Source organism: Chaetodon trifascialis (assembly GCF_039877785.1).
Source record: "Chaetodon trifascialis isolate fChaTrf1 chromosome 24 unlocalized genomic scaffold, fChaTrf1.hap1 SUPER_24_unloc_1, whole genome shotgun sequence".
Lineage (NCBI taxonomy): Eukaryota > Metazoa > Chordata > Actinopteri > Chaetodontiformes > Chaetodontidae > Chaetodon > Chaetodon trifascialis.
Genome location: NW_027255838.1, coordinates 448,553 through 474,853, shown reverse-complemented (window position 1 = coordinate 474,853; position 26,301 = coordinate 448,553). Strand labels below are relative to the sequence as shown.

General features: G+C 45.1%; 1 protein-coding gene across 1 annotated transcript; it reads left to right on the top strand.

The window, feature by feature from the left end:
• Positions 1-17,815: 17,815 nt before the first annotated feature.
• LOC139328100 (NLR family CARD domain-containing protein 3-like) lies at positions 17,816-25,540 on the top strand. Its single transcript, XM_070958196.1, has 8 exons — positions 17,816-17,929; positions 18,700-18,778; positions 18,937-19,153; positions 19,306-21,088; positions 21,251-21,424; positions 21,861-22,034; positions 24,536-24,582; positions 24,751-25,540. Exons 3-8 carry the CDS (start codon positions 19,117-19,119, stop codon positions 25,317-25,319), a joined length of 2,784 nt encoding a protein of 927 aa, XP_070814297.1. The 5' UTR covers positions 17,816-17,929; positions 18,700-18,778; positions 18,937-19,116; the 3' UTR covers positions 25,320-25,540.
• The last annotated feature ends 761 nt before the right edge of the window (positions 25,541-26,301 follow it).

Below are 26,301 nucleotides of genomic sequence, written 5' to 3'. Positions count from 1 at the left end.
TGGTGATAACAAATTTCTCCGAAAGAAGCACGTGTAAGCTGTTGGTTAGGGGGCACATTGAACTTTGCTCCATCAGGCCCGTGTGTGCAAAGAAAAGTATATCCATTGATTGACTTGTCTCCGTTGGAAATCAGATTTGTTGGAGTGAAGAATAAAAGCGGCCTCGACATTTGGAAAGACGTGAAAGGAGCGAGCCCTCACACCCCAGAGTGTACATAGCGAGGGCACATGTATAAAAAGCTTGTGCGCATCAGCCTTTGTGGCTTACGGCCATACCAGCCTGACAACGCCTGCGTAGTGTCCTGTCAGTGGGTGTGTGTGTCAGATCGTTAGTGTGCTCCTATTTTTCTCTCCACTTGTGCATATAGAATTTATATATAGAAATATATTTTTTCCAGAGACATTTTTTCGCCGAGCTTCGGTTGTTTTAAGTTTTAAAACCCGGCCCCCAACAGTCTCTGGCTGTTTGGGGGACACGGCGACATTTTTTGTGAATGGAGTGTGTTTTACGCGCGAATATAATGGCTGAAACAAAGGGACTGCCGAGTGGACCAGAAAAAGGAAATGCCGACAACGGAAAGGAAAATAGGAGAATATATGAAAGAAAACACACTGTGTTGGTCGAGATGGACGGAGAAGAAAGAGGAACCATGATGGATCTGCTGAGAAAAGTTAAGGAGGAGTGTGGAGAAGTGATCGGGTGCCGATATAAAACGCCGAGAATATATGAGCTGACAATGCGCGACGGAGTTGGCCGTGATAAAGTGACAGACGGATTTAAAATTAGAAACACCACCGTAACAGCGAAAGGACTGAGTGATGATGAGCTGGTAGTCTCATTTATAAACCTACCAACCTACACAGAAGACGAGGAGATTTTGGAGAAACTGAGGGAGTGGGGAGTAAAGGCGCTCTCCCCCATTAAGAGACGCATGTGGCAGCAAAGCCTTGTAGCTCTGATGGCGAAGAAATTTGTGCAATAGGAGTTTTGTTGTTTGCGTGAGAAGCGTTTGTTCGAGGGGTGCGCAGAGGCCAAATTCAGACCTTTCTCAGACTCTCACAGACCCAAAGGGGCCCGTCACCATGGCGACCGCTGGAGATTATAATGGGTGTGTATTGCACGGAATGTTCAGGCTAGAGTGGAGGAGACCAACTGCCAGAGTGGGAGAAAGCCTAAAATTACTCCAGATTTTTCTCTTTCCACACTCCTCCCAGCCACAATTTACGCTCTACATGCACGATTTTTTCCAGGTTTGTAGACAAATTTGTTCTGTCTCTCACAGTGTGCTCAAAAAATCTGAGAGACTTACAGAGTTTGAATTATCAGCCTCTAAGTGCAGCCACGTCTGTCTCTGCTCCTCATTGACTCCAATACAAAGATTTTCTGAGAGAAGCTGAACGGACCCCTGTTTTAAACTCGCAAGGGTCTGCGAAATATTGACTGTGGAAACACCTAAATCACACCGAATCGTTCAGGAAGTCCTAACAACGATGACGGTCTGTGTTTTTTTCCGATTGGAGCTACCGTTTTGTCAGCATAAGCCCAAATGTCAGAGCAGTGCAGAGGCAGAAAATGGCTTTTTCTGTCTGAATGCATGTGTGTCTGCTGCACTGAGAGCAGATGTGTGTGCGTGTGCACCTGTGTCTGATTGGATGACATCATTGGTCAGAGTGGGAGAAAGGAGCTACCATTTTGGGTGCTTTTCATTGGGTAAATTGGTCTCCTCGTCTCCTCCACTCACTTCCTCTCCTCGCGTCTTAGCTCCGCCCAGCGAGGACGTGAAAGAGGAATGTGAGGAAGAGAATTTCCCATAAGAAATGAATGGGAAGAGGCGAAAAAAGTGAAAAAATTAGACCTTTTTCAAAGGACAACTGCTCCAGCATACCTTCACCTAGAGACGCCGTTCCAACTTTACTTGTGTATTGGTGTATTAATCCACATTTTGGTAGCTCGTATAGTTTTTGATCAGTCGCTGTTCAATGACCATGATCGTTTTGGGAGAAATTTGGAGATTATAATGGGTGTGTATTGCACGGAATGTTCGTGCTAGAGTGGAGGAGACTAACTGCCAGAGTGGAGAGACGTTCTGAAAAGTGTGTGAAATTTTGTCTTTCCACGCTCCTCCAAAGCACAAATTTCACTCTACACGTGTGAAATTTCCCAAGGTTGTAGTGCCGCTTGTGCTGATTCTCACAATGTGCCTGGCCAAACAATAGGACTTCCGATGTTTGACTTGTGAGCCTCTGAGCGAGGAGAGTACCTCTGACCTGGCCCATAAGGTCCAATACGAATCAAAAACAGGAAAGACAGAAGCCAGCCATTATTTAACTCGCTCTAAAATCTGCTTTTTTGAGCCCAGCGAAAAAAGAAAGTGATCAGCGTGTGCAGCAAAGCCTTGTGGCTCTAATGGTGAAGAAATTTCAGGAATAGGAGTTTTGGTCTTCGCATGAGAAGCGTTTGTTCAAGGGGTGCGCAGAGGCCAAATTCAGACGTTTCTGTCTCTGCTCCTCATTGACTCCAATACAAAGATTTTCTGAGAGAAGCAGAACGGACCCCTGTTTTAAACTCTCAAGTGTCTGCGAAATATTGACTTCAGAAACACCGAAATCACACCGAATCGTTCAGGAAGTCCTGACAACAATGACGGTCTGTGTTTTTTTCTGATAGGAGCTACCGTTTAGTGAGCATAGCCCAAATGTCAGACCAGTGCGGAGGCAGAAAATCACTTTTTCTCCCTCTGAATGCATGTGTGTCTGCACCTGTGTCTGAGTGGGTGACATCATTGATCAGGCCACCTCAAGTTGCCATGGCAACCTCCGAGCCTCAGTACTTCTCTGAGCACTCCTCTCCCACATACACACACATATGTAGCTTCAGCTGTGGCTATGCAGTGGCTTGACAATGAGCCACAGCCTAGACTATTACTGGTGAGTTGTAAAAGTTAGTGAGGTAATGAGTGATGTTGGCTGTTAGCATTAGCCACAATGCTAACATGCTAATGCTAATATGAGGTTCTATGAACTTGTTGGTGCATGGAGGTTTAACTGTTGATGTCAGGTTGTTGTGCTAATATGCTAATGATTAGCGTGCTAATGCTAACATGCTAACCTGTGTTAAAATGATTCTTGAATGCATTCTAATGATGGTTCAGATGTTTTTAATGTGTTACTTGACATGCTAATGATTAGCATGCTAATGCTAACAGGCTAACCTTGGCTAAAATGATTGTTAAAGGCATTCTGATGATGGTTCAGATGTTTTTAATGTGTTATTTGAGATACTAATGTTAGCATGCTAATGCTAACATGCTAACATTGGCTAAAATGATTGTTAAAGGCATTCTAATGATGGTTCAGATGTTTTTAATGTGTTATTTGACATGCTAATGTTAGCTTAGCATTAGCAGCTGTCCGGCGGTAGCCCCCGTGGCCCTTTCATAATTTCCCAGGGGGAAATTGTCTAGTTTGTTCTTGTAATTTCCAAGCATTGAATGCCTCGTTCCCTCTCCTTTTCCACAAAACTCCATCATCTGCTCATAAAGATGTCCGTATGGACCTGTCTGTATTACTGAATATCTCATTGATCATTGATCTGAAGACAAAAGTGGACTTATAATAGAGCCCTGAGCAGTTCCATTCTCTACTATGTATTTCCACTTTAAGTGTTTCCCCTCTCACTGACGTCATCCTGTCTGTTAAAAAAGCTTAATCCACCTGTACATTTCCCCCTTATGCCCATATGGTACAGTCTGATTAGCAGCCCCTCCCTCCACATCGTGTCTCAGGCTTTGTCCACATGGAAAAACAGCCACGACATTCTCTTTATTTCCCTGAGCTTTCCTCATTTCATGTTGTAAACACAGAGCGGGATCGACAGGACTCCTTCCTTTCCTGAATTCTGTGAGGATTTTCCTTGGTCAAAACTAATATTTCAGGACTCGAGGTGCAGAGCAAAGACAGAGACAATGTCGCAAAACACAAACTAGATTTATTACAAAAAGGAGGAACAGAAGGCGAACTCAAACTGAGTGGAGATAACCAAAAACACCACGCTGGAACTGAGGCTGAGAGGCACACCGAGCGGGACTGAGCACACTGAAAGAAAGAGCAGAACAAAGAGAAGTCCAAAAACCCACTGGATAAGTCCCAGGACAAAAGGCTTTTCTTAGAAGTTACTCACACTGAGACAGGACGGACACACGGTCCAGATCAGGACGAACTGGCAACCACAAGACCAGAGAGCGTCCCCTAAATGCTGCCAGCAATCAGCTCCAACGCGCCTCAGGTGTGCAGGTAATGAGGTCGTCGTGGGGGAAGGACCGCCCATTCTCAGACAGACAGGGGAGACAGACCAACAGACAAAGAACACTGGGGACAAAGGAAGGGAAGGGACACTGGGAAAAGGCACATCCTAACAAATCCCCTCTGATAGCATTTTATTTCTCCCTCCTTTCTAAATAACAGAGCAGCCTTTCGTTCATCCAGAATTTGACCAACATGTGATGTTCGGGCTCTCGCTCTGTAACTCTGCCAAACTTGGATCCTGACCTGGTTCACAGACAGGAACAGTTATGGACTCTTTCCACTCATCTGGCAACTTCCCGTCTTCCCACATCCTGTTATATAATTTCAGTCACATCTTTTGACTTTGGTCACTGAGATTATTGAACGTACAGGAACTTATTTGATCTTTTCTCGGAGTTGTCTTTCCAGATTTTTTAAGGCGTTATTCAGCTCTGTCATTGAAAACTGCAGCTTCACTGTATTTTCATCCTCCTCTTCATCCTGTACAGTCTCCATGTTTCTTCATATTGTCCCTCCTCTACCTCTCTTTTCTTCATCACTCACTCAAATTTGCTGTGCTGTGCACTTTAACAGAAGTCTTTGCTCATAGTTCTGCTTTTCCTCATTATTTCTGACCATTTTCTGATCACTGTTCATTATTGGCTGTCCACACTCTTTCCTATTGGCTGACATTGTTTTCATCACAGCCCACACTCTATCCAATGGAGTCCTCCTTCCAATGACTCAACACCTCCTCCAACACTCTCTTCTTGTCTTCCTTATTACTCTCCTCACTCCTGCTTGTTGCTTCTTGTAAACGATTAAATTGTGAACAGAAAGATTTTTTAAAGGATTTGTTTGGAGCCTTTATTGCTTTGGTGCGTTCGCTTGATTCAAATCTCCACACCAGATTACTTTCCCTCTCCAATCATCTCAGATGGATTCCATCTTTTCTTTGTCTGATTGCTGACAGGGATTATAAAATGAATGATCTTCATACTTCCTGCCTTCATCCACACCTCAGTGACGACGACCTCTGACTCTTGTGCCGTCACTGTTTGCCTGAATTTCATACCTTGTCTAATGAAACCACCATTTCCACCAGGTCTGTCTTTCCCAATGCTGGAGGATCCTTTCAGAATAAAGTCCAGAGTTGGTTTGAGCCGTGTTTCCTGGTTTTGCTGCTGATTCCCTGATATCTCCTTTAACTCTCGTCCATTAGCAAAGAGACTTCTAGCATTGCGTTGCAGAATGAGCGTTATGGAATAAGTTGCTGCCTGCTGGCTGACGTCTCCTCTCCTTGACTGAGGTCTGGATGTATTTTTTCCCAACATACAGTATGGCCATACCAGCCTGACAACGCCTGCGTAGTGTCCTGTCAGTGGGGGGGTGTCAGATCGTTAGTGTGCTCCTATTTTTCTCTCCACTTGTGCATATAGAATTTATATATAGAAATATATTTTTTCCAGAGTCATTTTTTCGCTGAGCTTCGGTTGTTTTAAGTTTTAAAACCCGGCCCCCAACAGTCTCTGGCTGTTTGGGGGACACGGCGACATTTTTTGTGAATGGAGTGTGTTTTACGCGCGAATATGATGGCTGAAACAAAGGGACTGCCGAGTGGACCAGAAAAAGGAAATGCCGACAACGGAAAGGAAAATAGGAGAATATATGAAAGAAAACACACTGTGTTGGTCGAGATGGACGGAGAAGAAAGAGGAACCATGATGGAGCTGCTGAGAAAAGTTAAGGAGGAGTGTGGAGAAGTGATCGGGTGCCGATATAAAACGCCGAGAATATATGAGCTGACAATGCGCGACGGAGTTGGCCGTGATAAAGTGACAGACGGATTTAAAATTAGAAACACCACCGTAACAGCGAAAGGACTGAGTGATGATGAGCTGGTAGTCTCATTTATAAACCTACCAACCTACACAGAGGACGAGGAGATTTTGGAGAAACTGAGGGAGTGGGGAGTAAAGGCGCTCTCCCCCATTAAGAGACGCATGTGGCAGCAAAGCCTTGTAGCTCTGATGGTGAAGAAATTTGGGCAATAGGAGTTTTGTTGTTTGCGTGAGAAGCGTTTGTTCGAGGGGTGCGCAGAGGCCAAATTCAGACCTTTCTCAGACTCTCACAGATCCAAAGGGGCCCGTCACCATGGCGACCGCTGGAGATTATAATGGGTGTGTATTGCACGGAATGTTCAGGCTAGAGTGGAGGAGACCAACTGCCAGAGTGGGAGAAAGCCTAAAATTACTCCAGATTTTTTCTCTTTCACCACTCCTCCCAGCCACAATTTACGCTCTACACGCATGATTTTTTCCAGGTTTGTAGACAAATTTCTTCTGTCTCTCACAATGTGCTCAAAAAATCTGAGAGACTTACAGAATTGGAATTATCAGCCTCTAAGTGCGGCCACATCTGTCTCTGCTCCTCATTGACTCCAATACAAAGATTTTCTGAGAGAAGCTGAACGGACCCCTGTTTTAAACTCGCAAGGGCCTGCGAAATATTGACTGTGGAAACACCGAAATCACACCGATTTGTTCAGGAAGTCCTGACAGCGATGACGGTCTGTGTTTTTTATTGATAGGACCGACCGTTTTGTCAGCATAAGCCCAAATGTCAGAGCAGTGCAGAGGCAGAAAATGGCTTTTTCTGTCTGAATGCATGTGTGTCTGCTGCACTGAGAGCAGATGTGTGTGCGTGTGCACCTGTGTCTGATTGGATGACATCATCGGTCAGAGTGGGAGAAAGGAGCTACCATTTTGGGTGCTTTTCATTGGGTAAATTGGTCTCCTCGTCTCCTCCACTCGCTTCCTCTCCTCGCGTCTTAGCTCCGCCCAGCGAGGACATGAAAGAGGAATGCGAGGAAGAGACGTGAGGACGGAGGAGACGAAACTCTGAAATGAAAAATCCTCGCTCCACAGCGTCAGTCTGCCTGGGAGGGAAAACGATGGCAAACGGTTCAAGTTGCCGTGGCAACCTCTGAGCCTCATATGTAGCTTCAGCTGCAGTTCATCATCAAGCTCTGCAGTGGCTTGATAACCAGCTACAGCCTACCCTATTACTGCTGAGATGTAGATCTTAGTGACGTAAGATCCTTAGGTCCTATTAACTTGTTGGTGTATGGAGGTTTAAGTTTTGATGTCGGGTTGTTGTGCTAACATGCTAATGATTAACATGCTAATGCTAACATGCTAACCTATGGTAAAATGATTCTTGAATGCATTCTAATGGTGTTTCAGATCTTTTTAATGTGTTATTTGACATGCTAATGTTAGCTTAGCATTAGCAGCTGTTCGCATTGTCCGGCAGTAGCCCCCGTGGCCCTTTCAAAATTTCTCAGGGGGAAATTGTCTAGTTATTTTTTTCTACAATATTTTTAACACTGCACTTGAGAGCGACCGCCTGTCACGTGACCCGCGCTCTCGCTTCAGCTCTGTTCACTAAATGTCTTTCAACATCTTATAAATAAAAACGTAGAGAAATTTGTCTTCTGTCACACTGTGTTGCTGTTATTTTGATATGAGTTACCATTTCGACATAAATAGCCTTTGTCTGCAGACAGCGCAGACGAGAAGCTGCACAGACAGCTGTCAATGCCAGTGTCACTAGGATGCAATGAATGAATCATTTACAATTTTTCAACACATCGAAAAGCACTCTGATCGTGGGGCTGAAGTCTGAAGGTGGCAGTCCAAAATTTAAGGGAGCCAAGCCAGGCCTGAGCCCTCTCCACCAAAAAATTTCTGAGTTACTCCATAGTCAAATCAGAGTTCCCCGTTCACGTCAATGTTCCTGGTTGCCAGGAAAAGTATGACGTCTCTCTCCTTCCCGTCTGTCACCATAGTGAACAACCTTGGAACCCAGGAGGCTCCAGCGTCACACTGACAAATCCTGATTTGCTGCCAGTAAAACTGCAGTGAAGTAACTCATTAACTGATTGTTTTCAAGCTCTAATTTCTCAATTCATGGTTTTTCTTTGATGGAATTCCTGGAAGGAGTCGAAATGCATCCCACATTTGAATTTCCTGAATGTGTCTGATGCAGAATTGATATCCTGTCTGTGAGTTCTGAAGCTGAATGGTGTTCATTTTCTGCATGTTAGGCTCTGAATTTGAAGCTTCCTCTTTAAATCTGTTAATCAGTGCTCCACATGTGTGTCTGGCCTTCAGAAGTGACTGATGAACGTCTCAAAGCCCGATGCCTCCAGCGTCAGAGCTGAAACGCTGACTCTAACCTTACATGTGAATCAGGAGTTTGCGTGTCGTCGGTGTGCTTTCGGCTCAGTTTTGTTGCGTGTGTGAAACCACGCTGTGAAGTGGAGTTTTGTTGCGCTTGTTGATTAGCGAATGGCTCCTTCCACCTTTTGCTTTTTGTGACGTGCTACAAGTTTCCCAGCAGAGCGGCGCCCTCATTGAAATCCACTGAAACTGATCGGTTCGCATGTAAAAAAGGATTCAGTTTCATTGTTCTTTCAATGCATTTAGTCTCTGAATGTAAGCAAACATTTGCCTCATATAGGCTCAACATGGCACGTGGCTCCAGCTGTAGCTCATTGGCTAACAGTTCAGCACCTTTGCAGCAGGTGCACTGTTGTACCTGGATATAAAGGTGCTTTTTGTCACTCGGGGTGCAGAAATGTTCTTTCAGAGGTAACAAATAAGAAAGAGCAAAGATGTCTCATCATCCTGAGTCATTAACACAGAAATGAATTCCAATGGACAAAGACACCATGGCGCTAACATGCGTCCGTCCTGACAACACTGGTCCACAAGAGTGTTTGATGAGACCCCAAATCTCACAAAGCTGTAAACTTCAATCACTTGTAGAGTGACAGTAAAGCAGCATTTCAGCCGTTTTACACACAAAACACAGCAGGTGTTGGTGTCTGATGAAAATACACACTCAAATCTGAAGAGAGAGAAGTTCACAGACAGTCTCAGCAGTCGAAGAGCAGAGGGTCTGTTACAGCTGTTCATTGTTTTGTTCATCTTTGGTTCATATCATGAAGTCCATTGACTCCATCTGACGTCTGCAGCGTCGTTCCTTTTGCTGCTAAACAGCTAAAATGACCCACTGACCGACTCTGTCAAGTCGTCTGACTGCGATCATCATCAGAAGCAGCCAGACCAGCTGTCTTTGCAGCTGCAGTGTCCCAAACCAACGAAGCAGCTTCAAACAGACCTGCAAGCTCAGGCTGGTCGGCCAGTTTGATCACTTCTATTGGTGTAAACTGGTTTGTCCAGTTGGACGAGTGTTCAAAGTTTACTTTCACTTCCTGCCTTCGGTGTGTCACAGTTTGTTTTCTCCTCTGAAACTCCAGCTGAAGGTAAAGTAACTCGTTTCAGGTGTTTTTCACTCAAGCTGTCGTTAGCTTAGCTTCAGCACAAACGGCATCGATCTGCAGCTCCGTCCATCGTTTCTCTAAACTCTGAGTTTAACTGTGAACTCTGGACGAAGGAGGTGAAAGCAGCTCTGTTAAAAACATCGGCCATGTTGTGTGGATGTTTGTGAGTGTAAACGCTGGAATAAGAGCAGAAGCAGAGCGAGCTGATCCTCAATAGTTGATGTGGAGACAGCAGGAAGGAGCATTCAGAGGCTGTGAGGAGCTGAAAGCTTTTATTTCTCAGTTCAGTCTGTAACTGCGTCACTAAATGAGCTGTCAGAGCTCTGAACTCTCCTCCAACAGCAACGAGTGTCGCTGCTTTTTCTCACTTTGTGCTTCAATGTGATCAAGAATCAAATCAAAGATTCCTCTTTGAATATGACCTGAGAGGGCTTGATTGAGACAGGCTTTTATTTTGAAAGGATCTCTCAGTGGTGGAAAGTAACGAGTTTAGTCAAGTACTGTGATTGAGTACAGTCTAGAAGTACTTACTTTACTTGAATATTTGTGCTATTTTCTGTTTCTCCTGTGTAAATATTTGACTTTCTCCTTCACTTATCAATGATCGAGGATCATTGAGGCGTAAAGAAACTTTCAGTCATGTTGAATTTACTGAATATTCCTCAAACTGAAGCTTCCTGTCAGATTCAGTCAGTGTGTGTCAGTGGACGTCAACGCTCGTCCGGCATCAAGTGTGTGTTCACTTCACTGCAGCTTCATGGCGCCATCTAGTGGACTGATAGAAGTACAGCAGCTCGGCCTCACGCTGCTGTCTGACTGCATTCAGCTGACACTGATGTGAGAGATGAGATAACAGCCAATCAGAGGAGAAGCAGCTGATATTTGGACAGGAGAAACCATGAAAGGATGATTTCAGCTGATGTGCACATGAATGATTTGTGTTTCCTCTCCAGATCAAAGTGTGTGTGAGCTGACGTGAGTTCAGCAGCATGAATCGGTGTGAGGACAGAGAGGAGGGAGTCCGTCCCTCTAAAACCAGTCTGTGTGCGGACGATGATGTCCAGACCGAAGCTCAGAGGTGAGACGAGGATCTCTGACTGTCCAGGACTCGTCTCCATGTCAGAGCACTCGAATCTGTCCACCGTCATTATTCACACTCAAAGCTCTGTGTGTGTTGTGTTGAAGGCCAGAGCAGCAGGACCCACCAGACTCTGCTGGACCTGGACCTGGAACTGGACCCAGCTGTGTGTCCCTCAGGAGTGACCGGTCAATGGATTTCCCCATTTCTTTTAAACAGCAACATGTCTCTGACAGACAGTAAGTTGTTCTCAGTGTTAAAATCGTGTTGGACAATTTGACCTGAAATGTCCATATGTCCTCCTCATGTTGTCCACTGCTGATGTTTGTCCTCATTAAATCCAGTCTGACCAGTTGTCCTTCTGATGTTCTTGTTGTCCTAGAACGATGGTGAAAGTTAGAGCTAGATTAATTCAATTCAATTCAATTCAATTCATTTGTATAGCGCCAAATCACAACAGAAGTTGTCTCAGGACACTTTCCATATACAGCTGGTACAGACCAAGCTCTTTTATCTACAGAGACCCAACAATTCCCCCATGAGCAAGCACTTGGCGACAGTGGCGAGGAAAAACTTCCTTTTAACAGGCAGAAACCTCGAGCAGAACCAGACTCTGGGTGGGCGGCCATCTGCCTCGACCGGTTGGGTGAGAGAGGAAGAGCAAGAGAGGGAGAGTGAGACAGACAGACAGACAGACAGACAGACAGACAGACAGACAGACAGACAGACAGACAGACAGAAATGCAGTCAGAGAGAGAGAGACAGAGACAGAGACAGAGAGACAGACATGCAGTCACAGTAACAGTGACAGTGGATGTAATAACAGCAGTAGCAGTTGCAGTGGATGTCAGGCAGGGCCAAGGCAGGAGATGCAGCTGCAATCCACAATCCAGATTCAGCCACTGTCCATGGGAACCTGCAAGACGACAAAGCACAGAGACTCCGGGGAAGGAGCTAAGTTAGTAACACGCCGTGGTAGGACATGAAAGCGTGCAGATGGAGAGGGACAGAAGGACAGAGGAGCTCGGTGTATCTTTGGATGTCCCCCGACAGTCTAATCCTATAGCAGCATAACTAGGGGCTGGTCCAGGACAAGCCTGAGCCAGCTCTAACTATAAGCTTTATCAAAAAGGAAAGTTTTAAGTCTACTCTTAAATGTAGAGACAGTGTCTGCCTCCCGGACAAAGACTGGAAGATGGTTCCACAGGAGAGGAGCTTGATAGCTAAATGCTCTGACTCCTGTTCTGCTTTTTGAGACTTTAGGAACCATAAGTAGAAATGCATTCTGGGAACGCAGTGTTCGAGTAGGGCAATAAGGTACTATGAGCTCTTTAAGATAAGAAGGTGCCTGGCCATTTATGGCTTTGTAAGTAAGGAGGAGAATTTTAAACTCTATTCTAAACTTTACAGGGAGCCAGTGCAAAGTGGCGAGTATTGGAGAAATGAATCTCGCTTCCTGGTTTTTGTCAGAACACGTGCTGCAGCGTTCTGGAGCAACTGGAGGATATTCAGCAACGAATTTGGGCAGCCTGATAGTAAAGAATTGCAATAATCCAGCCTGGAAGTTACGAATGCATGGACTAGTTTTTCTGCATCATTTTGAGACAAAATATGCCTGATTTTTGCGATATTACGTAGGTGAAAAAAGGCAGTCCTTGAAATTTGTTTTACATGGGAGTGAAAGGACATGTCTTGGTCAAAGATAACTCCCAGATTCTTTACAGTGGTGCTGGAGGCCAGCGCAATGCCATCCATAACTGCTATGTCATCAGAAAGTGACTTTCTAAGATGTTTAGGGCCTACTACTATAACTTCAGTTTTGTCCGAGTTTAGCATCAGAAAATTGCAGGTCATCCAGGTCTTTATGTCATGAAGACATGCTTGTAGTCTAGTTAACTGACTGGTTTCTTCCGGTTTCACTGATAAATATAGCTGGGTATCATCTGCATAGCAATGAAAATTTATTGAGTGCTTCCTGATAATCTTACCTAAAGGAAGCATATATAAGGTGAATAGAACTGGTCCAAGCACAGAACCCTGCGGAACTCCATAGCTGACTTTAGTGAGCACAGAGGAGTCGTCATTAACGCGTACAAACTCAGAGCGATCTGACAAGTAGGATTTAAACCAGCTTAGCGCAGTTCCCTTAATGCCAATGAAGTGTTCCAGTGTCTGCAATAGGATGCCATGGTCAATGGTGTCAAATGCAGCACTAAGATCCAGTAAGACTAGTACAGAGACAAATCCTTTATCAGATGCAATTGGAAGGTCATTTGTAACTTTAACTAGTGCTCTCTCTGTGCTATGATGTACTCTAAATCCTGACTGGAAATCCTCGAATAAACTATTATTGTTTAGAAAGTCGCACAGCTGATTGGCAACTACTTTCTCAAGAGTTTTTGAGAGAAAGGGAAGGTTGGATATCGGTCTATAGTTGGCTAAAGCCCCTGGATCAAGAGTAGGCTTTTTCAGTAGCGGTTTTATCACAGCTACTTTAAAGGACTGTGGTACGTAGCCTGTTGATAAAGAGAGATTGATCATGTCTAAAACTGAAGAGTCAATTAGAGGTAATACTTCTTTAAACAGCTTAGTCGGGATAGGATCTAAAATACAGGTAGATGATTTTGATGATGAAATTATTGAAATTAGTTGGTGAAGGTCAACAGGAGTAAAACAGTCTAAAACTGCGACAGAGTAACAGTTTCTACGATTTCTGCGTTTGAAGACAAAACAGTACCTGTTAACGGCAGGAGTCGATGAATTCTGTCTCTAATAGTTAGAATTTTATCATTAAAGAAGCTCATGAAGTCATTACTGTTCAGAGCTAAAGGAATACATGGTTCAACAGAATTATGGCTCTCTGTCAGCCTGGCTACAGTGCTGAAGAGAAACCTGGGATTGTTCTTATTTTCCTCTATTAGTGCAGAGTAATAGGCTGCCCTGGCACTGCGGAGGGCTTTCCTGTATATTTTAAGACTGTCTTGCCAGGCGGACCGAAATTCTTCCAAATTGGTAGAACGCCATTTCCTTTCTATTTTCCGTGAAGTTTGCTTTAATTTGCGGGTTTGAGGAGTATATCATGGAGCTAACCTCCTCTGTTTAATTTTCTTCTTTTTTAGGGGAGCAACAGAGTCAAGTGTCATACGCAACGATCCTGTAGCACTATCAACCAGGAAGTCAACCTGGGAGGGACTAACGTTAGCATAAGACTCCTCTGTTGTATTGAGACATGGCATTGAATTAAATACTGATGGGATCATATCCTTAAATTTAGCTACAGCACTATCAGACAGGAGTCCGGTATAAGAGTTTTTGCCTACTGGCTGGTAGTCTGGTAATATGAATTCGAAAGTTATTAAATGATGGTCTGATAAAAGAGGATTCTGTGAGGAGACTATTAAGTCTTCGATTTCAATGCCATATGTCAGAACAAGGTCGAGGGTGTGGTTAAAACAGTGAGTCGGTTCATGTACATTCTGGCGGAAGCCAACTGAGTCTAATACTGAGATAAACGCAGTGCTAAGGCTGTCATTATCAACGTCGACATGTACATTAAAGTCACCTACAATAATTACTTTATCTGCTTCAAGAACTAAACTTGATAGAAACTCCGAGAACTCAGCTATAAATTCGGAGTAAGGACCAGGAGAGCGGTATACTATAACAAATAAAAGTGGCTGCACTGTTTTCCATTTCTCATGAGAAAGAGTGAGAACAAGGCTTTCAAATGAGTTATAGTCGAGTTTAGGTTTAGGGTTGATCAAAAGGCTTGAGTCAAAAATGGCTGCAACTCCACCTCCTCTGCCGCTGCCTCGAGGAATGTGGGTATTAATATGGCTCGGAGGAGTAGCTTCATTTAGGCTCACATACTCTTCAGGATACAGCCAGGTTTCAGTCAGACAAAATAAATCAACATTATGGTCTGATATTAACTCATTTACTAGAACAGCTTTAGAGGACAGAGATCTGATGTTAAGGAGTCCACATTTAATTCTCCTATCTTGTTGTACTATTGCAGAGGTTGTTCTAATTTTAATTAGATTCTTATGTTTAACTCCTCTTCTCTGTATTTTTGGTTTACTTAGTTTATGTGGTCGGGGGGCAGACACAGTCTCTATGGAGTGTTGGGTGGGTAACTGCTCTAATGGAGGCGCAGAGAAGCATGTAGGACTGCAGCTCGGCCTCCTGGTCTCAACTCTGAGTTGTCAGGGGTTAGGTTCATAAATAAAATCGATCAGATTTCTAGAGATGAGAGCTGCTCTCTCCAAAGTGGGATGGATGCCGTCTCTCCTAATCAGACCAGGTCTTCCCCAGAAAGTCTGCCAATTATCAATGAAGCCAACACCGTTTGCTGGACACCACCTCGACAGCCAGCGATTGAATGATGACATGCGGCTAAACATATCATCACTGGTCAGATTTGGCAGGGGTCCAGAGAAAACTACGGAGTCCGACATCGTTTTAGCATAATTGATTGATTGATTGATTAGTGTTCAAGACATTTTTCCAGTCTGTGCCTAAACAGCACTGACATGTCCACATGTGGACACTGAAAGCTGAGGATAATATGAGGCTTCAGCACAAACGCAGTGGGGACCGTCCAAAGTGTCTTTACCATCAAACTTCCTCTTTGAATGTTGGACTAAATGCTTCAGCGACCATCGTCTCTAAATAACAGTCAGGATATTTGTGCTGAGTCTCGTGATGCAAACGTTAGAAAACAGACCAACAGAGTCGCTGCTGATGGACTCCACAGTTTAGTTTGTTGTCTGTCAATCACAGTAAAATCTGCTCAGAAATCAGTCCGTTGAGTTCTGCTTTGGTCCAAGATTTGATGGACAAATGAAGCAATGATCCACAGACTGAAATCATTCAGCTTCATGTTTGATTGATCTTTGGTGTGTTGATCATTTTCTTGTTGATAGCTGCTAGTTTCTCCAGCAGCTTCTGAGTCTGAAGAAGAAAAATCCATTTCCATCCCTGGTGGTCTTCCTCTGTGTCTGACAGGTTCTATGGGAGACCAGCCTCTGCTGGACCTGGACCTCACTCTGGATATGGACCCAGCTGTATGTCCTTCAGGAGTGACCGGTCAATGCATCTCCCCATTGACTTTAAACAGCAACATGTCTCTGACAGACAGTAAGTTGTTCTCAGTGTTAAAATCGTATTGGACAATTTGACCTGAAATGTCCATATGTCCTCCTCATGTTGTCCACTGCTGATGTTTGTCCTCATTAAATCCAGTCTGACCAGTTGTCCTTCTGATGTTCTTGTTGTCCTAGAACGATGGTGAAAGTTAGAGCTAGATTAATTCAATTCAATTCAATTCAATTCATTTGTATAGCGCCAAATCACAACAGAAGTTGTCTCAGGACACTTTCCATATACAGCTGGTACAGACCAAGCTCTTTTATCTACAGAGACCCAACAATTCCCCCATGAGCAAGCACTTGGCGACAGTGGCGAGGAAAAACTTCCTTTTAACAGGCAGAAACCTCGAGCAGAACCAGACTCTGGGTGGGCGGCCATCTGCCTCGACCGGTTGGGTGAGAGAGGAAGAGCAAGAGAGGGAGAGTGAGACAGACAGACAGACAGACAGACAGACAGACAGACAGACAGACAGACAGACAGACAGACAGACAGAAATGCAGTCAGAGAGAGAGAGACAGAGACAGAGACAGAGACAGAGAGACAGACATGCAGTCACAGTAACAGTGACAGTGGATGTAATAACAGCAGTAGCAGTTGCAGTGGATGTCAGGCAGGGCCAAGGCAGGAGATGCAGCTGCAATCCACAATCCAGATTCAGCCACTGTCCATGGGAACCTGCAAGACGACAAAGCACAGAGACTCCGGGGAAGGAGCTAAGTTAGTAACACGCCGTGGTAGGACATGAAAGCGTGCAGATGGAGAGGGACAGAAGGACAGAGGAGCTCGGTGTATCTTTGGATGTCCCCCGACAGTCTAATCCTATAGCAGCATAACTAGGGGCTGGTCCAGGACAAGCCTGAGCCAGCTCTAACTATAAGCTTTATCAAAAAGGAAAGTTTTAAGTCTACTCTTAAATGTAGAGACAGTGTCTGCCTCCCGGACAAAGACTGGAAGATGGTTCCACAGGAGAGGAGCTTGATAGCTAAATGCTCTGACTCCTGTTCTGCTTTTTGAGACTTTAGGAACCATAAGTAGAAATGCATTCTGGGAACGCAGTGTTCGAGTAGGGCAATAAGGTACTATGAGCTCTTTAAGATAAGAAGGTGCCTGGCCATTTATGGCTTTGTAAGTAAGGAGGAGAATTTTAAACTCTATTCTAAACTTTACAGGGAGCCAGTGCAAAGTGGCGAGTATTGGAGAAATGAATCTCGCTTCCTGGTTTTTGTCAGAACACGTGCTGCAGCGTTCTGGAGCAACTGGAGGATATTCAGCAACGAATTTGGGCAGCCTGATAGTAAAGAATTGCAATAATCCAGCCTGGAAGTTACGAATGCATGGACTAGTTTTTCTGCATCATTTTGAGACAAAATATGCCTGATTTTTGCGATATTACGTAGGTGAAAAAAGGCAGTCCTTGAAATTTGTTTTACATGGGAGTGAAAGGACATGTCTTGGTCAAAGATAACTCCCAGATTCTTCTCCAGCAGCTTCTGAGTCTGAAGAAGAAAAATCCATTTCCATCCCTGGTGGTCTTCCTCTGTGTCTGACAGGTTCTATGGGAGACCAGCCTCTGCTGGACCTGGACCTCACTCTGGATATGGACCCAGCTGTATGTCCTTCAGGAGTGACCGGTCAATGCATCTCCCCATTGACTTTAAACAGCAACATGTCTCTGACAGACAGTAAGTTGTTCTCAGTGTTAAAATCGTATTGGACAATTTGACCTGAAATGTCCATATGTCCTCCTCATGTTGTCCACTGCTGATGTTTGTCCTCATTAAATCCAGTCTGACCAGTTGTCCTTCTAATGTCCATGCTGTCCTAGAATGATGATGAAGGTTAGAGCTAGATTAGTGTTAAAGGACATTTGTCCAGTCTGTCCCTAAACAGCACTAACATGTCCACATGTGGACACTGAAAGCTGAGGATAATGGTGTGTCTGACAGGATCGATGGCAGAAAACCCTCTGCTGGACCTGAACCTGAACCCAGCTGTGTGTCCTTTAAGAGCGACCGGTCAAAGGATCTCCCCATTTACTTTAAACAGCAACATTTCTCTGACAGACAGTAAGTTGTTCTCAGTGTTAAACTCGTGTTGGACAATTTGACCTTTATTTTCAGCATCGTTCTTCTTCTCATTCGTTTCTATCCTCACATGTGGAAGCTGCCCAGTATAACCAGTCTTCAGCTCTTGACTCCAGTTGAACATTTCCTCCACACACACGTTCTGACTGATGACTGCATGAGTATCAAACAGTGACTTGATTGAGGCTAACAGATGCTAACGAAGGCTAACCCTGATTCCACTGAGTTCCTCCATCAAATCAACATGTTGTGCTTTTCAGTCATGTGACAACACAAACACAAACATGTCAGTGATAACAGCTGGACTGAGATCAGATGTGAAACACAGAGTGAAGCAACACAGAGAGTGTGAGGAAGCACACAGTCTGTTTGTGACTGATGCTGCTGATGGATTCACAAAGTCAAGAACAACACTGACGGCGGCATCATGGCGCCTCACATCAGGCTGGAGTTGTGCCTCTGTGAAGACGTCTGATGCAGAGAAGGGTGTTATGGGTAACTAAAGGCTGCAGGAGCTCAGAGAGGAGACAAAGCTCAAAGACGTGTTGTGTGTCCAACAAGTGGACGAGAAAAAATACATGTTGTCCAAGAATAAAAGAAAGAGCCAGAACAAGTTGTATGAGAAACAGCTGCAGCTGTTTCCTTCATGTCGTCCAGAGAAGAACATTCCAGCTTTTTTAAAACCTTCAGCTGGTGTTTGTCTCTGTGTGGACAGACATGATGTGAGCTAATTCTTCATGATTCCTCCACAGAGTCCACCAGGAGAGCTCAGAGGTTCCCAGTGGTCAATCTGCCCAGCAGCATCAGACTCACCTGGACTCCATATTTCTGGTCTGTACATGTACAACAGCTGCTTTCACATCTGTTCTGTCGACAATAATGTCCATGCTGCACTTTTTAGACCAGCGGACCGTCAGTCTGTCCAACATGGATCTGATGTTTGCTTCCATGATTTCACTTTGTGTCATTCATATCATCTTCTGTTCCAGCTGCTGGAGGAGAACATTGTCTCTTTTGTGAGGAACGAGCTGAAGAAGATCAAGACAGTTCTGAGCTCAGATTACCCAGAATGCTTAGAGAGTCAGGGGGAGGATGAGGATGAGGATGCAGAGCAGAGGAGGAGCAGCAAAGAGGCATTTCTGAAGATCACGCTGCACTTCCTGAGGAGGATGAAAGAGGAGGAGCTGGCTGAGCGTCTGCAGAGCAGTAAGAGGATTTCTCTAAAGGTTTAACTGCTGGATCAATGGACATTCACTGATGTCCAACATATGGACCAACATATGTTCAGACAAGGACATTAAATTCTCATCTGAACTTTATCAATCACTTATTGATTTATTTGTTGTGTCTTCATCCAGGAAGTCCTGCTGCAGTTTGTCAGCGTAAACTTAAATGTAACCTGAAGGAGAAGTTCCAGTGTGTGTTTGAGGGGATCGCTAAAGCAGGAAAGCAGACCCTCCTGAATCAGATCTACACAGAGCTCTTCATCACAGAGGGAGGGACTGGACAGGTCAATGATGAACATGAGGTCAGACAGATTGAAACAGCATCCAGGAAACCACACGGACCAGAAACCACAATCAGACAAGAAGACATCTTTAAAACCTCACCTGGACGAGATGAACCAATCAGAACAGTGATGACAAAGGGAGTGGCTGGCATTGGGAAGACGGTCTTAACACAGAAGTTCACTCTGGACTGGACTGAAGACAAAGCCCACCAGGACATACAGTTCATCTTTCCATTCACTTTCAGAGAGCTGAATGTGCTGAGAGAGAAAAGGTTCAGCTTGGTGGAACTTGTTCATCACTTCTTTCCTGAAACCAAAGAAGCAGGAATCTGCAGGTTTGAAGAGTTCAGGGTTTTGTTCATCCTTGATGGTCTGGATGAGAGTCGACTTCCTCTGGACTTCCACAACAATGAGATCCTGACTGATGCTACAAAGTCCACCTCAGTGGATGTGCTGCTGACAAACCTCATCAGGAGGAAACTGCTTCCCTCTGCTCGCCTCTGGATAACCACACGACCTGCAGCAGCCAATCAGATCCCTCCTGAGTGTGTTGACATGGTGACAGAGGTCAGAGGGTTCACTGATGAACAGAAGGAGGAGTACTTCGGGAAAAGGTTCAGAGATGAGGAGCAGGCCAGAAGAATCATCTCCCACATCAAGACATCACGGAGCCTCCACATCATGTGCCACATCCCGGTCTTCTGCTGGATCACTGCTACAGTTTTGGAGGATGTGATGAAGACCAGAGAGGAAGGGCAGCTGCCCAAGACCCTGACTCAGATGTACATCCACTTCCTGGTGGTTCAGTCCAAAGTGAAGACCATCAAGTATGATGGAGGAGCTGAGTCAGATCCTCACTGGACTCCACAGAGCAGGAAGATGATTGAGTCTCTGGGAAAACTGGCTTTTGAGCAGCTGCAGAAAGGAAACCTGATCTTCTACCAATCAGACCTGACAGAGTGTGGCATCGATATCAGAGCAGCCTCAGTGTACTCAGGAGTGTTCACACAGATCTTCAAAGAGGAGAGAGGACTGTACCAGGACAAGGTGTTCTGCTTCGTCCATCTGAGTGTTCAGGAGTTTCTGGCTGCTCTTCATGTCCATCTGACCTTCATCAAGTCTGGAGTCAATCTGCTGTCAGAAGAACAAACAACCTACTATGAATCTGCAGAGACACACTTCTACCAGAGTGCAGTGGACAAGGCCTCACAGAGTCCAAATGGACACCTGGACTTGTTCCTCCGATTCCTCCTGGGTCTTTCCCTGCAGACCAATCAGAGTCTGCTACGAGGCCTGCTGACACAGACAGGAAGTGGCTCAGAAACCAATCAGGTAACAGTCGAGTACATCAAGAAGAAGATTGAAGAGACTCCCTCTGCAGAGAAAAGCATCAATCTGTTCCACTGTCTGAATGAACTGAATGATCGTTCTCTGGTGAAGAAGATCCAACAGTCTCTGAGTTCAGGAAGTCTCTCCACAGATAAACTGTCTCCTGCTCAGTGGTCAGCTCTGGTCTTCATCTTACTGTCATCAGAAAAAGATCTGGATGTGTTTGACCTGAAGAAATTCTCTGCTTCAGAGGAGGCTCTTCTGAGGCTGCTGCCAGTGGTCAAAGCCTCCAACAAAGCTCTGTAAGTACAGAGATAGTGAGGTTTCTTCATCAATAAATACTCTGATATCTAACTGACTGTTAGATATCAACACGTTTATGATGGAACAGCAAAGATTTGAACACATGCTGAGAAGAGACTCAACATATTAAAATAAATGTTCTTTTTCTTCTTGTTCTTCAGACTGAGTAGCTGTAACCTCTCAGAGAGAAGCTGTGAAGCTCTGTCCTCAGTCCTCAGATCCCAGTCCTCCAGTCTGAGAGAGCTGGACCTGAGTGACAACAACCTGCAGGATTCAGGAGTGAAGCTGCTGTTTGCTGGACTGGAGAGTCCACACTGTGCACTGGAAACTCTCAGGTCAGATCAAGTTACTGTTTGTTGTAAAAGCATTGACGTCTTTCTTTAACCTCAGAAGTCCACACATTTGACACAGACATTCATTGATTGGCAGATGTTTTCTCTCAATGTACCTTTTATGAATGAAGTCTGGCTGAGATGGAAATCCTCATTTATGTTTTGTTGTCATGTGACTTTGATTAGTGGACGTCACTTTATTCCTGATTCAGTCGTGATTAATTAGCACAAAGGTGTCGCTGAGGACCTCAGGAAGTGACGTGTTGAGTGTGAAGTCGTTGACCTGAAAGACAGAAACTGTTAAGGATTATTATGTGTTGTAACTCCTCCCACGTGATGCTGCTCAGCCTATCAGATCTCTGCATTCTGAGAGCAACGATTGGACAGACAGCAGGACCCTCAGATGATCTTCCATGTGTGTTATTGTGTGTGTTTTCAGGCTGTCAGGCTGTCTGATCACAGAGGAAGGCTGTGCTTCTCTGGCCTCAGCTCTGAGATCCAACCCCTCCCATCTGAGAGAGCTGGACCTGAGCTACAATCATCCAGGAGACTCAGGAGTGAAGCTGCTGTCTGCTGGACTGCAGGATCCTCACTGCAGACTGGACACTCTCAGGTATGAAGAGGCTGCTGCAGCCACAGTCAGTCAGTGTGAAAGAGGAGGAAGAGCTGGAAACATGTTGTCTGTCTTTTTGCTTGATGGTGGACATGAGTGAGACATGAACAGTCAGACATGTAGGAAACCTTTGTCCTTTGATCACAACATAAACACTGGTTGAACATGAAAAGGACATATTGTGTTGGATGTCTCAAGGAGAACATCTCCAGGAACAAACATGATGATGACCACCGGCGCAGTAGTATTTTCAACCGGCGCAGGCAGGCGCACGGCGCACTTGGTATTTTGGTAAACCGAGGCGTACAGAGGTGCGCCAGGATGGGCGTTATGGCGCAGTAGGGGGGAGGTGTCAGCATAAGGAGAATTTTTGACCATTTCGGTCTGCGCCGGCGGCGTAAATTGCGCTGAAAGCTCGCCACCTCAGACCTGGTCAACTCTGTGCGGCGCAAGTGGATTTTCGTAAACTGGCGAAGTCGTGCGCTCACGTCACCAACACCTCACAGGCAGGTTTCCACAGTGTCTGGCATTTCACTGCGATCAATTATTAGCAACAGCCGTAGTTCAATGCAACTATCTGAGTCAGCGCATACAGTCAGACATAAATTTATATATTTTGATCCATATCTCATCTGACCACATCGAAAGCGCGTTCGGCACGCGTAATGGTCACTCAACCTGACCGATTGTACACAGGTGACACAGGGATGTCTGGTGATCTGTGACCATATTGCCTGGTGATAAACGTGTATGCCACTTTCCCCGAGTCGGCATGTGACTCGTTCATCGTGGCGAATTCTAGCATCCCGACAGTTTTTCAGGGGGACACCCCTCTAGATGGGTGGCTGCTAGGTGATAACGGCTATCCACTGAAAATGTGATTGATGACGGCATATATCACACCGTCAACAAGACGGCAGCGTGGTTTTAACGGTGTTTTCAGCAGTGCTCAGTCAGTCATCGAACGCACACTGCGATCAATAATTAGCAACAGCCACGATTCAATGCAACGATCTGAGTCAGCGCATACAGTCAGACCTAAATTTATATATTTTGATCCGTCTCTCATGTGACCACATCGAAAGCGCGTTCGGCACGCGTAATGGTCACTCAACCTGACCGAATGTACACAGGTGAAACAGGGATGAGAACTAATCGGTTAATGTCGTTGTGCCAACCAGAAACAGCCGTGGCATCCTACAGAGCAGATATACTGCATCTATCTCAGAGCGCTGAGAGACAGAGAGAGACAGACACATGGAAAAAACATGTGATGATCGCTGTCCGCTGTTACCCACGTCATTTCATTCCAAATACAAATGTTATCATAGTAATGCTTAATGTTATCTACAAAGATGGAGTACATCATTGCTTTGAGGAGGAGGAGGAGGAGGAGGAGGAGGATTTACCATCTAAGGACCTCATATTTAGACATCAGAATCAGAATCAGAAATCCTTTATTTATCTCCGAGGGGAAATTGTTTTTGTTGCAGTGCTCCTTACAAGAATAGAATTAGAATAAAATTAGAAAAGAAAGAAAAGAGAGAGAACTATATATATAAAAAGCAAATATAAAAACAAAATATTTATATTGAGAATATATATATAAACAAAATATAGAACAGAATATAAAACCATATATATAAATATACTGAGAAAAAATAAACAGTATACACAAACGGATGTCAGGAGATATGAGTGACGTCAGTCTCCTGGAAACTTGCCATGCGCCTGGCCAGCGGCGTTCTTAAAGGTGAGGCGAGGAGCTGCTGTGATTGGTGAAGATTTGACTCGGCTGTGTCAAACCCACTCCACGCCTTCTCCCCTCCCTCTTTCCGAGTTGCGCCGCTGGGTGGGACTGAGATGAGAAGGAGGTGGAGATGCGTCGGCGGCGCAGCACACGAAAATACCAAAGTCTGTGCTGCCACGCCCCATCGGTGCAGCGGACCTGACTTTGCGCCGCGCCGGCGCCGGCGGCGGAGTCGAAAATAGAGCCCGTCAAGTGGCTCTTCTTGTTCTGGTGAACTTCAGGAAGTTTGACATGAAAAGATTTCCACACAACAGAGTCGTGATGACTCGTCTCAGATGTTGAATTCATTGACAGTTTTCACACTTGTAATGAAGACATGAGGCACGGTCACATGTGGGACATGACGAGGACAAGTGTGTCCAACAATCAATGATTAAAGCTCTGTTGGTTTGTTGAGTGAAGACAAAGTCAGACTGATTATTGATCATCACAGGTGGGAGAGCAAGAGAGCGATCAATGAGTGAAGCAGCTCAGAATAGAAGTCAGCAGCAGATTGAAATGAGGAAATGAGCTGATGAAGGCAGATTTAATGATGAGAGAGAATCAGTGTCGCTGTCAGTGTCTGAGCAGAGCTGAAGAGGGAGAAGCAGGCCGCATCAACATGTTGTGTTTGTGTGTGTGAGAGTGATGTAACGTCCATGTTTGCATGCTGAAAGAGGAGGTGCTGCTCTGACCCCCCTCCTCCTTTCAGGGTGGAGCCTGCTGGAGTCCGATGGTTGAGACCAGGTCTGAGGAAGTGTAAGTGTGTCTTTCATTTGACTGATGACAACAAAGCAGAGCACATTCAGCCATCTTCAAACTGTGACATCACTCATTCACATCTCTGATGTCATCATCAAACTGTCCATCAATCAACAGCTGATCGATCAATAACTGCAGCTGTTTTCTTCTTCTTCTCTCCATCAGATTCCTGTGAACTCAAACTGGACACAAACACAGTGAACAGAAGGATCAAACTGTCTGACAACAACAGGACGATGACGTATGTGACGGAGCGTCAGTCATATCCTGATCATCCAGACAGGTTTGACCAGTGTCCTCAGCTGCTGTGTGGAACTGGTCTGACTGGTCGCTGTTACTGGGAGGTCGAGTGGAGAGGAGGAGTTTCTGTATCAGTGAGTTACAGAAGAATCAGAAGGAAAGGAAACAGTAAAGAGTGTGGGTTTGGATGGAATGATCAGTCCTGGAGTCTGGACTGCTCTGATGATGGTCGTTACTCTGTCTGGCACAATAACAGAGCAACACTCATCTCCTCCTCCTCCTCCTCCTCCTCCTCCTCCTCCTCCTCCTCCTCTGTCTCTCACAGAGTAGGAGTGTATGTGGACTGTCCTGCTGGCACTCTGACCTTCTACAGAGTCTCCTCTGACTCACTGATCCACCTCCACACCTTCAACACCACATTCACTGAACCTCTTTATCCAGGCTTTGCACTCTGGTCCTGGTGTGGTGTCTCAGTGTCTCTGTGTCCTCTGTAGGAGGGACAGTCTCCTCCTGTTAGACAAACACTGCTGAACAGATCAGTTGAGTCTGTGCAGGATCTCAGTCACATCAGTCTTTCAGGTTATTGGAATAAATTGATCAATGAACTTTGTTGAAAAGGATTGAAAAGATTCCTCATTTACTTTGTAAACTTCTTCCACTTCCAGTCCTTTAAAGATGGAAGCTGTGATCATTAAAGTGTGGAAACTGTTGACTTGAACCTTCAGCTGTGTGTTGATTTCAGTTGTGGATCTTGTTGCAGTCAAAGCTGAATGTTGCTGTGAGTGTTTTATGGTCTTTCTTCAGGTCAGGACTGCTGACCGGACTCAGCTGAAAGATACGAGAAACGTTTCTGATGCTGTCGTCCATAAAGAAACGGTTTTTCCACTTTGGTGTAGAAGAACTCAGCGGGTCTTCACAGAGCCGTGACTGGAACCACATCCGACACCTTTGGGATTAACTGGAGCGCCGACTGTGAGCCAGACCTGATCGCCGACATCAGCGTTGGACCTCAGTGATGCTCTGGTGTCCGATCGGGATCAAACAGCAGCTTCAATATCTGCTGCAAAGGCTGAGCGCAGAAGACTGGAGGCTGATGTGCAGCACAGTCATGAACACGGTGTCACAGTCACGTTAATCACACACTGAGTGAAAGTTCGGCCGTCCACATACTTTTGGCCACAGTGTGACAAACAGCCAAAGCGCAGACTGAGATGAAGCTGAAACACACCAACAAACGCTGGTTTTCCTGCAAAATCTCTGCTCAATATTCAGAAACTTCCTCTAAAATTCAACCTTCTCTCGATGTTTCCCACAAAATATTTCACATTTTCACCGTTTTCCTGCAGCGTCGTACTGACTGAGTCTCTGTGTGTCTCTGTGTGTGTTTCTGTGTTGTTGTGTATTGTGGTGTGACTCTGTCCTCCACACGTTTAAAATATGTCACTTTTTCTTCTTAAATTCTGACTTTTTGTTTGC

What these genes read in the sequence shown, in the direction of transcription:
- LOC139328100 (XM_070958196.1), top strand. Translation starts at nt 19,117, where the DNA reads ATGAAAGAGGAGGAGCTGGCTGAGCGTCTGCAGAGCA. An exon ending in GGCTGAGCGTCTGCAGAGCA is followed by an intron (nt 19,154 to 19,305) that starts GTAAGAGGATTT and finishes GTCTTCATCCAG; the next exon opens with GAAGTCCTGCTGCAGTTTGT. An exon ending in AAAGCCTCCAACAAAGCTCT is followed by an intron (nt 21,089 to 21,250) that starts GTAAGTACAGAG and finishes CTTGTTCTTCAG; the next exon opens with ACTGAGTAGCTGTAACCTCT.